The sequence below is a fragment of the Cervus canadensis genome, chromosome 23 (assembly GCF_019320065.1).
Source record: "Cervus canadensis isolate Bull #8, Minnesota chromosome 23, ASM1932006v1, whole genome shotgun sequence".
In the NCBI taxonomy this organism is placed as follows: domain Eukaryota; kingdom Metazoa; phylum Chordata; class Mammalia; order Artiodactyla; family Cervidae; genus Cervus; species Cervus canadensis.
The window spans coordinates 47,960,624-47,979,649 of NC_057408.1; the positions used below are offsets into that span (position 1 = coordinate 47,960,624).

The 19,026-nt window shown below is 44.2% G+C and overlaps 1 protein-coding gene across 11 annotated transcripts in view; it reads left to right on the top strand.

Annotated features, from left to right (window-relative positions):
* TMEM241 (transmembrane protein 241) overlaps positions 1 to 19,026 on the top strand; it is a 112,263-nt gene that overhangs the window by 26,083 nt on the left and 67,154 nt on the right. For all 11 annotated transcript variants that reach the window (XM_043443744.1, XM_043443749.1, XM_043443748.1 and 8 more), the window contains 2 exons: positions 3,390 to 3,471; positions 16,990 to 17,067. In XM_043443744.1, the coding sequence (XP_043299679.1) occupies positions 3,390 to 3,471; positions 16,990 to 17,067 (160 nt within the window). The remainder of the gene's footprint in view (positions 1 to 3,389; positions 3,472 to 16,989; positions 17,068 to 19,026) is intronic.

Sequence of the window (19,026 nt, forward strand, 5' to 3'; positions counted from 1 at the left end):
CATTGTTTAATTTTAATATTCTTGTAGTATAATGGACGTTGAATAATTTTTCATATGTTTATTGGCCATTTGTATTTCTTGTGTGTATATGGGTATGAGAGAGAGACACAAAACCTATTTTTGTCATTTGACTGTTTTTCTTTTTTCTTTTGGGGAATTGGTTCTTCTGTCATTGATTTATAAACACTCATCCTACATCAAGCATGTTAAACTCCAACCACTTTTATGTGTTGCCTATATTTTTCCTGGTTTGTTAATCATCTTGTTAGTTCATTTTCTTCATGATATTTTTGGCCATTTTATTTAGGCAGATCTCTCAATCTTTCCTAGTGGCTCCTGTCCTTGGAGTTATGTATGGAAAACCCAGAAGCAGAACATTTATTGAATATTGTTTTTAACGTGCCGTGCACTGCCCCAGATGCTGCTTATTCATTCTCTTAGCTAATCATCTCAGTAGCCTTTTGAACATTATTATCCTTATTTTATAAATGAAAAAAGTGAGCTTTCACTGCAAACTAGCTTTTGAGCTGGGGTAAAAACCAACTGGCTTTAGAGTTGGGATATAGACCTGCTGAGTAGGAAGGTTTGCCTGACCGTATTCTTTCTACTACATACAACCCCCTGCTCTGTATTTGTGCATCCTTCCTGCCCCCACCCCTAGATGACCTTGATGACCCCTAGATAACCCCCACCTAGAAGACAGGGCACAGCCCACCCAGAGATGTGAGTGAAATCTGTCGGTCTCTTAGAGCTCTTGGTTAAAGTTAGCTGACTGCTGGAACAGTCCTTGGAAGTGAAGAGAGCTAATCATAATTTCCGAGACTTGGGCAACCATGTGACTGTTACAAGATTATAGTCTCCAGTGCCCAGAACTAGATATGATTTTCATCACTTACTGCTATATCTTCTGAGAAAAGAATCCTCAGTTTTAGCTGAGCTAACTAGGATGTCAAAATTATAGTTTCCTTTCTTCCTGAAGAAAGGATTTTAAAGAACTGCTTTAAGAGATGACAAAAACACTAAGAAGCACCACCCTCGCAGCTCGTGTCTTCACCTTGTCTCCACACTGCCTGGAAGATCATGGAAAGTTCAGTTGTCCTGGATTTTACCTGCCCCAGTAGCTGTTGAAAGGTCTGACCCCTCCATATTGTGAGACCCACTCACAGTTGTGAAAACTCTGGAAGCCAGAGATCCAAATTAGAATTCCTGAAGCAGCCTGTGTATATTTTTTTTCTGGTTGAAGTTCTTTCTTTCTTTTTTTTTTAAAAAGTCTTTATTGAATTTCTTACAATATTGTTTCTGTGGTACATTTTTTGGATTTTTGTCCATGAGGCATGTAGGATCTTAGCTCCCCAACCAGGGGTCTAACTGGCACCCCCTGCATTGGATGGCGAAGTCTTAACCACCTGACCACCAGGGAAGTCCCCTTTCTTTTTTTTTAATAACAAAAAGAAACATGTTTTATTGAGGGAAAAAAATTCTACTCTAGTAGTAAGATATGGAGGAAGATTTAGTCAGACCTTATGCCATGCTCCATACTTATAGTACTTACAGAGATAGAATTTTTTTCCACTTAAAAATAACACAAATTTATTATCTTACACTTCTGGAGTCCAGAAGTCTAAGATGGCTTCACTTGGGATGACAAGTCTTTGGTGGTAAAGACTTTGCTACAATTAAGAGATTTTTCCCTCATTTTTTTGTGTTTCAAAACTTTGCATTACAACCTTTTCAGAGGTCCCAGTTGCTTTTCAGAGTCTGCTGACAATTTTCATCCAGAAAAAAAAATGTTTATTTGTACATATCTTCTAATTTTGCCTAAACTTTCTCTTTTTAAAAAAAAATACACATTTTAAAAATGTTGGTGGTATTTTCAAGCTGAACAGTCAATACTGTTTTGTTTTTGTTTATTTATTTTGGCCACACCGCCCAGCATATAGGATCATAATTCCTCAACCAGGGCTTGAACCCACATACCCTGCACTGGAAGGCAGACTCCCGACTGATGGACCTCCAGGGAAGTCCCTGTTGTGCAGATTTTTAAAATGATAACAGCATAGAAAATATTTAGCACCGGGCCTAGTTTGTAGGAAAGGCTCAAACAATGTCAGTGGTGATGCTGGTAATATTAACTCTGCTGTGAGCACCTTGGCAGTTGCTATGAGTTTTGGCTGAATGAATGTGTACAGGAGGTAGGGTTTGAAGGCCTTATTTGAGACTAAAAGCATTTCCATGCTGCATTTTCTGGGAGGTTGTGCAAAAAGCAGGTCTGATGATAGATAAAGTCCCTGCTCATGTTAATCCAATTAACAAAGAACATTTCATGAACAGGCACCATCCGAGGAGAGCAGTTCATTGAGTTACTTGGGATTATTATGTTATATCCTGCAGGAATGCTTTCATTAATTCATATTTATTATTAGAGTGACTCTGGGAACTTGCATTAGCCAACTGAATGCATTTGTAACTAATGGGGAAAGCACACATCAGTAATGTGTGCTCTACGTAAAGCCTGGGATTTTGCTTTTCTTGAGGAGAGCAAGACCCTCAGCTGGGTTGAAAAAGCAGTTCTTGGTGTGGCCACAATGTAATTGAAGAAATGTGCCCTTGAGAAGTCCTTAGAGATTTCTTGAACTGGCATCCCAGGTTAGCTGTTGAGGCTTAGCACATGGCCACCCAGCTCAAGTTTAAGCTCTGGTTTCAATTCCATCCTTTTACACTGTGGCTCCTTTCGTGGTTCGATGGAGCTGTTTGGTACCTTGCTAGGTGTGTGCATGCTTAGTGGCTCAGTCGTGTCTGACACTTGAGACCCCATAGACTGTAGCCTGCCAGGCTTCTTTGTCCATGGGACTTTTCAGCAGGAATACTAGACCGGATTGTCCTTTTCCTCCTCCAGGGGATCTTCCCAACCCAGGGATTGAACCTGCACCTCTTATGTCTCCTGCACTGCAGGCAAATTCTTTACCTGCTGAGCCATTGGGGAAGCCCTTTGCTGGGTAAATAGCTTTTAAAAAAATTTAAAAGGAATTTGGTGTGGCTTCAAAGCATCTGGCTACTTAAATTTCAAAGAATAATGTTCACTGCTCCTTAACAAAAAAAAATCAGGTCTGTTCTGTCTCCCAACCTGCAGGAAGTCTCTTTCTGTCTCTAGCTGGTCTGTGGCTGATTGTGGGGCCAGTAACACCACATCATTGGCTGAGTGATGGGCTGTAGGCAGAATGTTTTGGTCAGCCTTCATCCCGCTTGATGATACAGACTGTGTCAGGCTTCACCAGTCACCTGGGGATGCTTAGACAACCACGGGTGCTGTATTTGGTGTATAGGAGGGTCATATCTTCCAGGGAGGTCTTTTGGACAGAAATATTATGGCCTCTTTCCCTCTTTTTCAGATCTGATGTTTTGACATGGCTTCCTGCTTCAGTGCTATTTGTGGGTATCATCTATGCTGGTTCCAGAGCACTGTCCAGACTGGTAAGTGTGAGAGCCTTTGAGGTGGGACAGTCCTCTTCTCATCTTCCTCTCTGCCTTTTAACTGGTTGCACCTCGGATCAATAGTGTACAGAGCATCAGCTTTAACGATGGTACAGCTAGATTGGAGAACTAGTCTTCGGGCTGAGGCCAATGTGGAGCCTTTTACCCCCTCCTCCTGAATTGAAGGGAACCACGTAACAGGGAAGGGACTTCCCTATAGCTCAGATGGTAAAGAATCTGCCTGCAATGCAGGAGACCTGGGTTCGATCCCTGAATCAGGAAGATCTCCTGGAGAAGGAAATGGCTACCCGCTCCAGTATTCCTGCCTGAGAAATCCCATGGGCAGAGGAGCCTGGTGGGCTATAGTCCATGGGATCGCAAAGAGTCAGACACAACTGAGTGACTAATACACACACGTAACAGGGAAGGACAGACTTGTATTATGAAATAGAGAGACACAGGTGGAGACTCAGAAAGACAGAGTAGGGATATTTGTGGAGCCTGCTCTGTGTGAATGCAGCCTGTCCTTGGGAGCAGGGAGGGCGGGCTCAGTCTGCTCCTTACTTCCGGGGACCGTGACCCCACCCATCAGTAACGCTGCCTGAGAGCGCTGGGCTTACTTGTGGGTGCACATGCCTGGCCTGAAATTGATGCCCATGACACGTGCACCCTAGTGAAACAAGTGTTCATTCTGTCCTCCCACCCAGCCCCCAGAATTGAGCTCCTCAAAGGAGGCTACTGTGAGGAACAGATTCCTTCCAGTTACATTATATAGTATGTGGAACTCCAGAAATTTATTTTGCCACCAAAAGAGAGCCCTCAAATATCACTATTGACCAGAGTCAGAATGTGGCTTAAAAATCAGGAACGGTGTTAAGACCTCTTCCCTTTTAAAATCCCCTAATTACTACTTTTATCTATCAGAAAATGATTGTATTCTGATGTTGGAAAAATGCAAACTTTTCACACAATTTAGTTTTCTGTTTTAAATGCATACTTCTCCAACTGATTTATTTCGGTAAAGGAATAGATTTTCAGGAGAAAAAACATGGGGCAGAGAGGTATGGAATAGAAAATAAGTACAGATGTAAGCTATTTTGCTAGTTGCAGTATAACCACAACAAACTAGTACAGAAAATGTTCTGGGCAAAACAACACAATAAAGGTTCAGAGATAAAGGTGTTCCCTTAAGCAAGACTGAAGATTTCAGTCTCTGGTATTTGGAATTTAGGCTGCAGTCCTTGTTTTTGGATGGATCACTTGGTATGTGGCCCAGTCCATGCTTTAAACCAGATTTGAACCAGAAAATGGCCCCTTGGCCCAGGTAGAAGTCGATGAAGTGTTTGGTTTCATGTGTCACGTAACCGGCAAAGTTCCTCCCCATGATGCTCTGCCGGGTGGGGTGTACTTCTTGTCAGACACCTTCTTGATGTGGGCAGCAATGTCCTTCTCTGATTATATGTCTCCAATGCCTGAGTAGCACACTCCACCAAGTCCTGTTGCATCTCCTCTGGCATATCAGCATTTAAAAAATTATTATTTTTAAAAAATATTTATTTATTTATTTATTTGGCTGTTCAGGGTCTTAGTTTCAGCATGTGGGATCTTTAGTTGCGTTATTCGAACTCTTAGGGCTTCCCTGGTGGTTCATTCAGTAAAGAATCTGCCTGCAATGCAGGAGACTCGAGTTCAGTCCCTAGGTCAGGAAGATCCCCTGGAGAAGAAAATGGCAACCCACTCCAGTATTCTTGCCTGGAGAATCCCATGAACAGAGCCTGTTGGGCTACACCTCATGGGGTTGCAAGAGCCAGACACCACTTAGCAACTAAATCACCATCATGTGAACTCTTAGGTTTGGCATGTGCAATCTAGCTCCCTGATCCTGGGCCCCCTGCATTGGGAATGTGGAGTCTTAGCCACTGGACCACCAGGGAAGTCCGCATATTGGCATTTTTGATCATGGCCTTTTGGTCACACGTGGTTACCAAGGAGCGGTGTGTGTGCTTAGTCGCTCAGTTGTGTCCAACTCTTTTCAACCCTATGGACTGTAGCCCACAAGGCTCCTCTGTCCATGGGGATTCTCCAGGCAAGAATACTGGAGTAGGTTGCTATGCCCTCCTCCAAGGGATCTTCCCAACCCAGGGATCAAACCTTGGGCTTCCCTCGTGGTTCAGCTGGTAAAGAATCTGTCTGCAATGCAGGAGACCTGGGTTTGATCCCTGGGTTGGGAAGATCCCCTGGAGAAGGGAACAGCTACCTACTCCAGAATTCTGGCCTGGAGAATTCCATGGACTGTATAGTCCATGGAGTCGCAAAGAGTTGGATATGACTAAGCGACTTTCACTTTCTTTACCATCTAAACCACCAGCTACTAGGGAAGCCCAAGAATACTGGAGTGGGTAGCCTATCCTGTCTCCAGGGCATCTTCCCAACTCAGGAATTGAACCAGAATCTCCTGCATTGCAGGCAGATTCTTTACCAGCTAAGCTACCAGGGAAGCCTGCCAAGGATCAGAGGGTTGGCCAACTGCGATGGTCTCCTGGGGGAGAGGCTGAAGAGGTTCAGACTTGTTGGGAGCGGTCATCGCTACCTAAGCCATGATGTTTCTCCAAATAATTTAGTTTTGTTTTTTTTTGGCCATGATGCATGGCATGTGGGATCTTAGTCCTCCTCCAGGAGTTGAATCTGCACCCCCCTGTATTGGAAGCATGGAGTCTTAACCACTAGACTGCCAGGGAAGTTCCAAAACAATATTGTTTTTTAACATAAAGTTTATTGTGTGCTGGCTCCTTAGAAGTCAGATATGAAAACGTGTTATGGTAGCTGTTCTCAAAAACAAACAAAATCTGCCTCTCTGGATAATGATAGCGTTGTTAAGGACAACTCCGAGGTTGCAAAATAGCGGTTGAGAATTAGTACTGGTAATTTCTAAATGAAATCATCATTTTTCTTTCGTGATTCATAAGCTTGAGTAAGTGGGATGTTGTGTGTGATGGGGGAGAGAACAGCCTGACTGACCTAAGAGGTGAGCCGCCACACCGCGTTGGTGGGTACTGATCCTGGAATAGGGGCCAGGCTGGCTCACCACTGCCCATCTTGATGCGGTCGGGCTCCTTGGGTCTGCGGCCTCACTTTATGCCCTCTGGCCTGTAGGGGGAGCTGCTTCTCCAACCATAGAGTATAGGATTTGTTTGGGGAAAAAAAAATCTATAGTTGTACAAAAGCTTGTAAAATTTTTTGTATGCTCTGGATAGTTATGGATCCCACAATTTTTTAGTTTGAATAAGCAAGGTGTCATGTTAATAATGATGATGATTTTTTGCTTGTATGGTGCTTTTTCATATGTTTCTGGAGTGATTTCCTTTGTATCTCTCCGTGGGGTTCTTCCAGTCACCTGACAGAGGAAGGAACTTAGGTGTGGCAAGTTACCAAGACTTTCTGCACCTAATGGAAAGCTCTTCTGACTCCCCACCTTTCACCTTTTCTGATTTGTCTTTTTAGGGTCAGTGTATGTGGATTTTCAAATGAGCCCTGGGTATAATAGTCTTGCATAGACTTGAGACTCTTATGGTTGCAAGTGCTAGAAAGCTCACCAACTGTTCTGAGCAAAGGGGAAATCTCCTGGTTTACATTAATGAAAAGTCAGCCGTTAGAAACTGCTTTAGGCATGGCTTGATTGAGAGATTTGAACTGTGGTGTTGGAGAAGACTCTTGAGAGTCTCTTGGACTGGGAGGAGATCCAACCAGTCTATCCTAAAGGAGATCAGTCCTGGGTGTTCACTGGAAGGACTGATGTTGAAGCTGAAACTCCAATACTTTGGCCACCTCATGCGAAGAACTGACTCATTGGAAAAGACCCTGATGCTGGGAAAGATTGAGGGCAGGAGGAGAAGAGGACGACAGAGGATGAGATGGTTGGATGGCATCACCGACTCTATGGACATGGGTTTGGGTGGACTCTGGGAGTTGGTGATGGACAGGGAGGCCTGGTGTGCTGCGGTTCATGAGGTCGCAAAGAGTCAGACACGACTGAGCGACTGAACTGAACTGTTAGAGAGATTCCAGAGACCTACTCAGAATCCAGATGCTATCTGTCTGTCAGTTCTGCTCTGTCTTTGCTTCATCTCACAGTTCAGCTTTCCCCTCATGAGTCTTGTTGATTCCAGGCTCACATCCTTACAACTTCAAGTCTAATGGAAAAAGACTGTCTTCTTTGCAGCTTCTGCATAATTTCCAGGATTCACTCTGATTGCATCAGTTAGGGCCACTGCCCATCCCAGGTCTAAAAACTAAAAACTAACCAGGATGGAGTTATGCTGATTGGCCGGCCCTGGATCATGTCCTCCCTGAACCATTCACCGTGACTGGAAAGACCGAGAACACTATTTGGCCAGCCCTGGTCACACAGGATCCCCACCCACACCCATAGACTGATAAAGAAGGAGGCACATCCTCGATATTGGGGTGTTTCATCAAAGAAAGGGATCAGGAGATGAGGTAGCCAATAAACCCTCAAAAGTCCATTGTAAATGTCAGTCCTGTATGTCTCAGGCACGTGGAGAGCTCTCTAACCTGGAGCAGTGCCTCTTCAAGTGTAGTCCACAGGCGGTGACAGCCTATGAGCTCTTGTTCAGTTCAGTTCAGTTGCTCAGTTGTGTCCAACTCTTTGCAACCCCATGCACTGCAGCACGCTAGGCCTCCCTGTCCATCACCAACTCCCAGAGTCTACCCAAACTCATGTCCATTGTGTCAGTGATGCCATCCAACCATCTCATCCTCTGTCTTCCCCTTCTCCTCCTGCCTTCAATCTTTCCCAGCATCAGAGTCTTTTCCAATGAGTCAGTTCTTCACATCAGGTGGCCAAAGTATTGGAGTTTCAGCTTCAACGTCAGTCCTTCCAGTGAACACTCAGGATTGATCTCCTTTAGGATGGACTGGTTGGATCTCCTTGCAGTCCAAGGGACTCTCAAGAATCTTCTCCAACACCACAGTTCAAAAGCATCAATTCTTCCGTGCTCAGCTTTCTTCACAGTCCAACTCTCACATCCATACATGACTACTGGAAAAACCATAGCCTTGACTAGACGGACCTTTGTTGGCAAAGTAATGTCTCTGCTTTTTAATATGCTGTCTAGGTTGGTCATAACTTTTCTTCCAAGGAGTAAGCATCTTTTAATTTCATGGCTGCAGTCACAATCTGCAGTGATTTTGGAGCCCCCCAAAAATAAAGTCTGCCACTGTTTCCACTATTTCCACATCTATTTGCCATGAAGTGATGGGACTGGATGCCATGATCTTAGTTTTCTGAATGTTGATCTTTAAGTCAACTTTTTCACTCTCCTCTTTCACTTTCATCAAGAGCTCTTGTTACCTGGCCCTAAGCAGACTGTGCCAGAGTGAACATCAAGCTTGGCACTAAACACATTGTTTAGTTGAGCTGGCTTTTTTTTTTTTCACAGCCATACTTTTTGAAGAAGGAAGCAGTGCACCGACTTACATTCTGTGTGTGAGCTCCTTATTGTCTTTTTTTTAAAAAAATTTAATTTATTTATTTGGCTGCTCTGGGTCTTAGTTTGAAAGTGAGAGATCTTCGATCTTAAATGCAGCAGGCTGGATCTATTTCCCTGATCTGGGCCCCCTGCATTGGGAGAGTGGAGTCTTTAGTCACTGGACCACCAGGGAAGTCCCTGGAGCTCCTTTTCGTCTGAGGGGACTGCAATTTTAATGGCCCTGACCTAGAACACAGATTTTTTTCATGGGCAGAAAGAAGTTGCTGCATTTCAAACACCAAGCAAAGCGAAACAACCCCAAACCAAATACACCTGGCTAGAGGAGGAGGAAGACAGAAAGGAGACACTTATTTTTTTCTTTTTTAGTGAAATAACTCAACCCAGCATCTTTTCTTTGTTTTCTGAGTTTTTTTGTTTTTACATAGTTGCTTAAAAATCTACAACAGAGTGGATGAAACATGAGGTACTTGTACAGCTTGTCTTAGATGGAAAACAGGCATCAACATGCTGGTGCCAAGCTGTCAGTTTCATGGATCCACGAGGAACTGGGGGAGAAAGCACTCAGTTAAAATCCGTGGGCGTGTTGTTATGCAAAACACTTACGGAGTTGCTTTGCTCCATAAAGGCCTCCTTTATCCAACAAGACTTTGAAGCCGTTCTTCTGATGTGTACCTCCTGAGAGGAAGCTGACTTAACTCTGCAAAGGCAAGGTGGGGACATTCTTTATTGATTTTTCCACCTTAAACTCACAACCAAATGATAGAATTAAGGCAAGATTATTTTGGGGGCTCTCTATTCAGCAAATATTTTATTGGGGAGTCTACTACTGGGGGCTTAACAAGGAATAAGACCCAATAAAAAAGTGGGCCAAAGAACTAAACAGACATTTCACCAAAGAAGACATACAGATGGCTAGCAAACACATGAAAAGATGCTCAACATCACTCATTATCAGAGAAATGCGAATCAAAACCACTATGAGGTACCATTACACGCCAGTCAGGATGGCTGCTATCCAAAAGTCTACAAGCAATAAATGCTGGAGAGGGTGTGGAGAAAAGGGAACCCTCTTACACTGTTGGTGGGAATGCAAACTAGTACAGCCGCTATGGAGAACAGTGTGGAGATTCCTTAAAAAACTGGAAATAGAACTGCCATATGACCCAGCAATCCCACTTCTGGGCATACACACTGAGGAAACCAGAATTGAAAGAGACACATGTACCCCAGTGTTCATCGCAGCACTGTTTATAATAGCCAGGACATGGAAGCAACCTAGATGTCCATCAGCAGGTGAATGGATAAGAAAGCTGTGCTACATATACACAATGGAATATTACTCAGCCATTAAAAAGAATGCATTTGAATCAGTTCTAATGAGATGGATGAAACTGGAGCCCATTATACAGAGTGAAGTAAGCCAGAAAGAAAAACACCAATACAGTATACTAACCCATATATATGGAATTTAGAAAGATGGTAACAATAACCCTGTGTGCGAGACAGCAAAACAGACACAGATGCATTGAACAGTCTTTTGGACTCTGTGGGAGAGGGCGAGGGTGGGATGATATAGGAGAATGGCACTGAAACATGTAAGTTATCATGTGTGAAACGAATCTCCAGTCCAGGTTTGATGCATGAGACAGGGTGCTCAGGGCTGGTGCACTGGGATGACCCTGAGGGATGGGATGGGGAGGGAGGTGGGAGGGGAGTTCAGGATGGGGAACACATGTACACCCATGGAGGATTCAAGTCAATGTATGGCAAAACCAATACAATATTATAAAGTAAAATAAATAAATAATAAATAAAATCTTAAAGTGGAAAAAATAAAAGAAATCTAGGTCAAGGGAAATAGAAGAAGGCCACAGAGAGACTTAGCACATAGAAATTTATGCTATAGCATCTTATGAAACACATATAATTGGGCGTTGGTTTCAGCTCTTTATCTTTTTGCAGTGAAGTAAAGAAGTTAGAAGACTCTGCATGCTTGTAAGATAAATGCAAGCTTTTGCTGAAGAAATGCAGTGTCCTTCTTTGCTCTCAATTCCTTCTGTATGCTCTGTGCTCAGTTGTGTCCAACTCTTTGCGACCCAGTGGACTGTATAACCCACCAGGCTCCTCTGTCCCTGGCATTTCCCAGGCAAGAATACTGAAGTGGCTTGCCATTTCCTCCCCAGGGACTCTTCCCAACCCAGGGATCAAACCCGCATCTCCTGTGTCTCCTGCATCATAGGCAGATTCTTTACCCATTGGACTCTCAGTTACTTAGTCCTCATTATGGGTAGGATTGGCCACATAGGGTCTTTGGTCTCATTCTTATAACAAACCCAATGGTAACCTAGTTTCTGGGATTCCTAGTCCGTTTGGTAGCGTGATGACAGCATGGTTCAGTAGGAACAGTTCTCTGGGGTTAAAACTGCTGCTCTGCAATTATCTCACTCCTTTCCTTTAGGAACATTTATTTCTGCAGGCATGATTTTGATAAAAAACTAGGCAGACAAATGTTCAAAGGTATATTCTTTGGCAAGAACCTGGCAATGAATTATTCTATAATATATTGTAGATTGAAGTCACACACATCCAAATTGAAGGTAGGATTGATGTTCTACAAAACTAAGAAGCCAACCCACAGCTTGGCTAAGCGAGCCATCCACACTCCTGCAGAGGGACCCGAGGCCGTGCCTGTGGACAGAGCCAGAGCTTTCCATAGAAAACTGTTTTAAGTCAGTCCCAACACCTGAACAAACAACAATCAAGGCTTGAAAATTCCACGCTGGGAAGCATGGGAATAATGAGAAATTTGAAGTAAAAGTTACTGATTTCTTTTTACAGCCAGAGAAAAATTTCCAACGGTGCATGGACAAAATGTTGAATTTTAAGTGAATGGACTCCAAGAATAAATTAGTTGCAAATTATGCCCCTGAGTCATGAAATGAATTGGACTGCAGTGTAGTTGAACTTGGTCAATTATGTTTTATGTCAAAAATGATGATTTGGGTTTCATGGTAGTTGATCTTGGGCCATTTTTCCTAATGAAAGATGGTGGGACCTTTTGTTATTGAGGCCGTTCCTAGCGCCTTGACAGTGTGGAAGAACAGACTTGATTTTCTGTTCTCTTTAGCAGCAAGCTAGTGTCTAGGTTGTCTAAAAGTGGTTTCAGATTATTAAGAGGCAGGTTTAAAAAGAGAATCAAGGTATATCCCTCCCTTTTCTCATCTGTATAATAGGGATGTTATTAGTGTTTCTCTCAAAGGGTCATTATGATGATTCAACATGTAAAAGCAGTTCGGATGGAGTCTGGCACATAGGAAGCATTCAGGGTATCTCGACTGTTACTATTGTTATTATCATTTCTCAGAACCTTTTTTTTTTTTGGCCATACCATGTATCTTGTGGGACCTTAATTCCCCAACCAGGAATCAAACCCATGCCCCCTGCAGTGGAAGTGAGGAGTCTTAACCCCTAGACAGCCAGGGAAGTCCTCATTTCTCACAACTTTTGTCTGATTTCACAGAAGTAGGTCTACTGAACTTCAGTCTGTAAAGGGCAGGTTTTCTGAAATAATTGGTCACTGGCGTCTCTTGAACTAATCTCATAGTTCAGATTAAGGCTTGGTACACAGAGGTGGAGGCCAAGGGAAAGTCAGTAATTATAAGTTGCAGATTGCCTTAGTATTGTTCTTGATAGATCTCTTTGGAGGCCTATAAAAGTCAATAGTAGAGTTACTGTTTCTAAAGTCTGCTAGCTCCTTAGTCAAGAAAAATGGCTTGAGAAATTCAGATTAGACCATTTTAAAGTAGAAATGGATGATGTCCCTTTAAACATGGAGTTTACGCTAAGGTCATCCGTTTTAGATCACACCAGTTTTATCACTGGAGGACGAAGACTGGCAGATTTTGGAACAATACACAGTTGTGATGGACTTTGTACAGGTGTGGATCCAGGAAGCTTCCACTGGGAGCTTGCCATAACCTGGATCCTATAACTTCGAGGATGGGGCTTCCCTGGTGGCTCAGTAGTGAAGAACCCGCCTGCCAATGTAGGAGACATGGATTCTCTCCCTGGGTTGGGAAGATCCTCTGGAGAAGGAAATGACTACTCACTCCAATATTCTTGCCCGGGAAATCCCATGGACAGAGGAGCCTGGTGGGCTACAGTCCATGGTATCACAGAAGAGTCAGATGTGACTTAGCGACTAAACAACAACAAACATCAGGTCTGGGAGTGTGGGCTTTGCTGTTACTCGGTTGGAATCCTGGAGTCCCACCCTGAACCAGCTGTGAGCTCACCAACAAGCTGCCCCATCACCCTGAGCTTCAGTTTCCTTGTTCGTAAATCAGGGTAACAGCATCTGTGGATACAGTTGTTGAGAGATGATTTAAATAAGAGAATGCAATTAAAATAATTAGCACTGTGCTGGACACATTGTTGGTACCTATTATTAGTGAACTTTAAGGTCAGTTCTATATGTACAGATAGATCCTTTTACAGAATCTGCTCAGATTCTGCTAGGGCGATGGAAGAACCTATTGACGGTTTATAAAATTGAGAAAATAAAACCTCTTTGAGGTCAAGAGTTAGAGTCTAGTGAAAGTGAAAGTCGTTCAGTCGTGTCCGACTCTTTGAGTCAATCCTAAATCTCATCTCCTTTCTGGTTTTATAGTCAAGGAGGCAAAAACATGTAAAATCAGGTCTTCTTGTTGTGTGCTCAGTCGCTCAGTCTTATCTAACTCTTTGTGACCCCATGGACTGTAGCCTGCCTGCCAGGCTTCTCTGTCCATGGGATTTCCAGGCAAGAATACTGGAGTGGGATCCAGTTTGTTTTTCCAGGGGATCTTCCTGACCCAGGGATCAGGTCTTAATTTTAAATAAATATGATCTAGGTGGGCCTTTTATTTTCACTGTCATGTATTGCAGGATTAACCTAAAGATTTTCTGTTCTGTCTTCTTAGGCTCAGACCTGGAAGGCCAGGGCCCAAGTTTTCCCAACATGAACCTAATGGATGAGGCCAGTTAAAAAAATCTCTAGTAATCTTAAAATACATAAAACATAATAGAAAACATAAAAGCTTAAGAGGAATAAAAAGAGGCACAAAAGATGAAAAACATAGGAAATAATTATGATTTTAAAGGGAAAAAAAGAGTTGAGTTGAACTTTCAACGAAAAAGAGTAGAAAACATTAAAAAAAAGGAAGAAAAATGTAAGGTAAGAGCTCAGAATGAAATGAAACAGTGTGAGTTAGAACAAAATACTAAAATAGGGCAGAGCTATAAAATTATAAAAGTCTTAATGACAAGGTAAAAATATATCCTCCCCAAAGTTAAGAATAAATCCACCTGGAAGTGATAGGACAGTAGCATCTGCTTAAAGACCCACTTAAGGGTCCTCGAAGCGGGAACAATTTCTCAGCTCAGATGGCCCTTTTATTTTCACTGTCATGTACCACAGGATTAACCTATAGATTTTCTGTTCTGTCTTCTTAGCTGTCCTCAATCGACACCACTGAGTGGAGGCTTGGTACCCGTTAACATTGACAGCCTTCATGCAGGGCTCCTGCATGGTTTCCACCTTCCTCCCAATAGCTTCAGGTTGTAGGTATTGTTATCCTCATACTACAGAGGAGCAAACTGTTTGGATGAGCGCCCTGCTCCATGAGCAGATGGTGGAGCTGGAGCCTGAAACCCAGGCTGATGCCAAAACCCATGCATATTCTTGATTTTCTTCTGCTTTCCAGGAAACATCACCAGTGGCAACAACAAAGATAATAGCAAATATCCCTTGCCCTTCAATCCCTCCCTTGGCCTTGTCAAGATCATTTGTCAAATTAGGAAAGACTGCTGTTCTTAGCAAACAGCCCGGCAATAGTCAGTGTGCAGTGGGTACTCTGTGTATCTTGACAGCCCACTGCTTGTTGTCCAGTCTTTAAGTTGTGTCCAACTCTTTGCAACCCCATGGACTGCAGCATGCCAGTTTCCCCCATCCTTCACCATCTCCCAGAGTTTGCTCAAGTTCACGTCTGTTGAGTCGGTGAGGCTATCTAACCATCTCATCCTCTGTTGCCCCTTTCTCCTTTTGCCTTCAATCTTTCCCATCATCAGGGTCTTTTCCAATGAGTCAGCTCTTCACATCAGGTGGCCAAAGTGTTGGAGCTTCAGCTTCAGCATTGGTCCTTCCAATGAATATTCAGGACTGATTGCCTTTAGGATCAACTGGTTTGATCTCCTTGCTGTCCAAGAGACTCTCAAGAGTCTTCTCCAGCACCACAATTTGAAAGCATCAGTTCTTTGGTGCTCGGCCTTCTTTATGGTCCAACTCTCACATCCATACATGACTACTGGAAAAACCCTAACTTTGACTATATGGAACTCTGTCGGTAAAGTGATATCTCTGCTTTTTAATATGCAACCTAGGTTTGTCCCACTGGAGTGTAACATTTTAAAAATATTTTCTCCTTCTCCCCCTTTTTTGGGGGTTACAGTGTTGATCCCAGTTATTCCACCATTGACTTTAGTCTCCTAAATGTTTCCCTCCTGTGTCCACTTTTCTTCATCTCCACAGCCACTACCAGGTTCAGGCCGCCGTCTGGGGATTCCTTCTGTTAGTTTCCTGTAGCTACTGTGACAAATTACTACATCCCTGGGTGACTTAAAACAACAGAAACTTATTCTCTCCCAGTTCTGGAGGCCAGGGTTCTGAAACGGCTGTGCTCCCTCCAGAGGCTCTTGGGGAGAATCCGGGCCTCGCCTCTTCCAATTTCTGGGGGCTGCTGACATGCCTTGGCTTGTGGCTGCATCCCTCTGTCTCTGCCTCTGGGGTCACATTGCCTATTCTCTATGTGTGTCACATCTCTGCTTCTCTCTTAGGAGGATACATGTATTTGCATTTGGGACCCACCTAGATCATCCAGGGTATTCGCTCCATCTCCAGATTCTCGATTTAATTATATTTGCAAAGGCCCTTTTTTACTGTATGAGGCGACTTTAACAAATCCGAGGGATTAGGACTTGGGCATAGTTTTTATTTTTAACACTTATTTTCATGTGTTTATATGTATTTGTGTGTATTTATATGTATTAGTATGCATGCAGCTGTGCTGGGTCTTAGTTGCAGCGCTCAGCCTCCTCAATCTTTGTTGCGATATGCAGGATCCTTAGTTGTGCCATTTGGGATCTGATTCTCTGACCAGGGATTGAACCCAGGCCCCCTGCTTTGGGAGCACAGAGTCTTAGCCACTGGACCACCAGGGAAGTCCTGCGGCTAGAGTTTTGAGGGTTTTCAATTTTCAATCTGCCACACCGCTAAACTTCTGTAATCATCTCTGTCTCTTCTGCACCCAGCAGCCCAAGTTCCTATAAACATGCAGATGTAGTCATGTCACTTGGACTTTAAACTCTTCAGCATCTCCTATGGCCCTTTGGATGGTCCTGACTGCTTGATATGGTTACCTCCTCACCTTCCCCTCGCCCACCTTCCCCTTCCACACTATTTCCACCCCACTCAGATCCTCTGGGCTCTCGTGTGCTCTTCTGTCTCCAGCCTTCTCCCACCTTATCTCTTTTTGCTGTGCTCATTCTAGCTCATCATTCGGTTCCTGTTTAGACTTTGGGCTTCATTTCCTCCGAGAAGGCGTGCTCTGCCCACGCTGGGTTAGTTTTGCCTTTCTGTGCATCTGGTCAGAGCTCTCACCTCTAGAGAGACAGCCTATCTGTCACGTGTGCAGCTGTTCATGGGATGTGTCCCCTACACCTGGCACAGTCCCCAACACACAGTAGGTGCTTAATAAGTGGTGAGAAAACCCATAGGAAGGGAGTCCCTACACCTACCAAGCATCATGCCAGCAGCGAGAACGCTGATCCACGCAGAAGGGTTTTTGCTGGAGAGGAGTAGCTATGTGAATGCCAACAGTTCCCACAGATCTTTTATTTTGAAGCAGACATCAAGAATTATGTAATTATGAGATCAAAGAAATATTTTCATGCTTATCCCTTTGTTTTCTTTCAGGCCATTCCTGTGTTTCTCACTTTGCATAATGCAGCCGAAGTTATCATCTGTGGGCACCAGAAGTGTTTTCGGAAAGAGGTAAATGATTACGCAAAAGGCTAGTTTCACTTCCCTTGCTTGAAATTTCAAAGACATGCTTTTTATGTACGGCCCAGGTTAGTGCCTGCCTTTTTCCTGCCATCTGTTTCCAGTCAAGGCTGCCTGACGGTGGTCATTAATTATTTTCAAGGACCACAGTTTCGACATCCCTTTCGGTTACCCAGCATACGCTTATGGGTCTGAACAGAACTCACCTCCAGGCCAGTAATGAACCAGGGGCTGAGGGGGTGCTGAGGAAGAGATGCCTGTGGGCCTGGGGGCTGTGGGGGAGTGGGCATTACCCCACCGCATCCCAGCACCACGAGGAAATTGATGACAAGCTTCCCATAGAGTGCTGGGAGCTTTAGCCCACCCCAGGGAAAACTTCTTTTCTTCCCCACCCCAGCTCTGCCTTCCACCACCTGGAACAGCTTCCCTCACCTTCTGGGCCTCCATCTGTGCAACGGGGAGAGAAATGTCACCCATCCAAGAGTCGTAGGAGGATCCTATCAACTACTTGGTGCTCCCAACACTTTCTGGCACATAGTAGGTGCTTTGTACTCATGAGCTATGATTTTTAATCTTATGAGTGGTAGATTTTTTTTTATATTGTAGTGGTTTTTTGCCATACATTGACATGAATCAGCCATGGATGGTAGTTTTATTTTTTAATAATTTTATTTATTTATGTTTTATCTTTGGCTGTGCTGGTCTTTGTTTCTGTGCAAGCTTTTCTCTAGTTGCGGTGCCCAGGCTTCTCACTGCCGTGACTTCTCCTGTGGCAGGGCACAGGCCCTAGGGCTTCAGTAGCTGTGGCTCCCAGGCTCTAGAGGACAGGCTCATTAGTTGTGGAGTGTGGGCTCAGTTGCTCCACGTGATCTTCCCGGATCAGGGCTTGAATCCCTGTCTCCTGCACTGACAGGCAGATTCTTTACTACTGAGCCGCCAGGGATGCCCATTGGTGCTTTTAGTTTGGTACCTCTTTTGAGAGTTCCTTTTTTCTAATATCTGCCTATTTCAGATGACTTCCATCAAAAATTTGGAACTCTTAAACTCGAGAGAGGCTAGTGGGTCATTCAGGCAACACATTTTTTATAGGCGTGCCGGGAAGATAGGTGGCCTTCCTGTGGCCAAGGCCACTCCACTCACTCCAAGGGACCAAGGGACTTTTCTGACACACAGATCTGATCATGTTCCCCCACATACAGCTTTTCAGGACTGCCCAGAACCTACCTGGAGGCACGCAAAGCCCTTCACCACCTAGGCCCCGTCCATCTGTCTGGCTGTAGAAATTCCAGCCATAGCCAAACTTCTGTCTTTTCCTAGACCATGTCTTGATGTTTCTCTCCTCTGATCTGTCCGGAAACTTCTTCTCGCACCCCCACCCCCATTCACTCTGTGAATATTTCTGCATCCCTGGGTGTGTGGCTGCCCTGCCAGGCCCTGGGTCTACAGTCATGAACAAGAAGCGTAGTTTCTGCTCTTAAGGACATGACCGAGCCACTGACATTCACGTGGGCACACGCCGCTGCATTGGAAGCTCAGAGTCTTAACCGTTGGACCGCCAGGGAAGTCCTGAGCATCCCTTTCGTTCTCATCTTCATTTCTACTCTTCCTCCAAACTCTGGAGATGTTGGCTGTGTTTAGCTCAGAATCTGTTAGTGACACGTTTTCCCAAGTTGGGGGCAGTTATCCAGGTGGCAGGCCAGGTCACCTCTGGTGACCCAGGTGTCATCCTTCTGGGACCGAAGGGATTCGAATCTCCACCAGGGGGCAGGGGAGTCAAGGTCCGCTTTGCCTTTTGGACTGTTGAGGCGGGTTCCACGAAGATGAGAGAGAACATAGGAGAGGTAACAAAGGATCTAAAGACGGGAACCATGGCTCTGTTCACAGACACCTCGTGTTCATTAAACCAGTACCAACCGGATGATTTAGTCACATGTGAAAACTTAAGAGAGC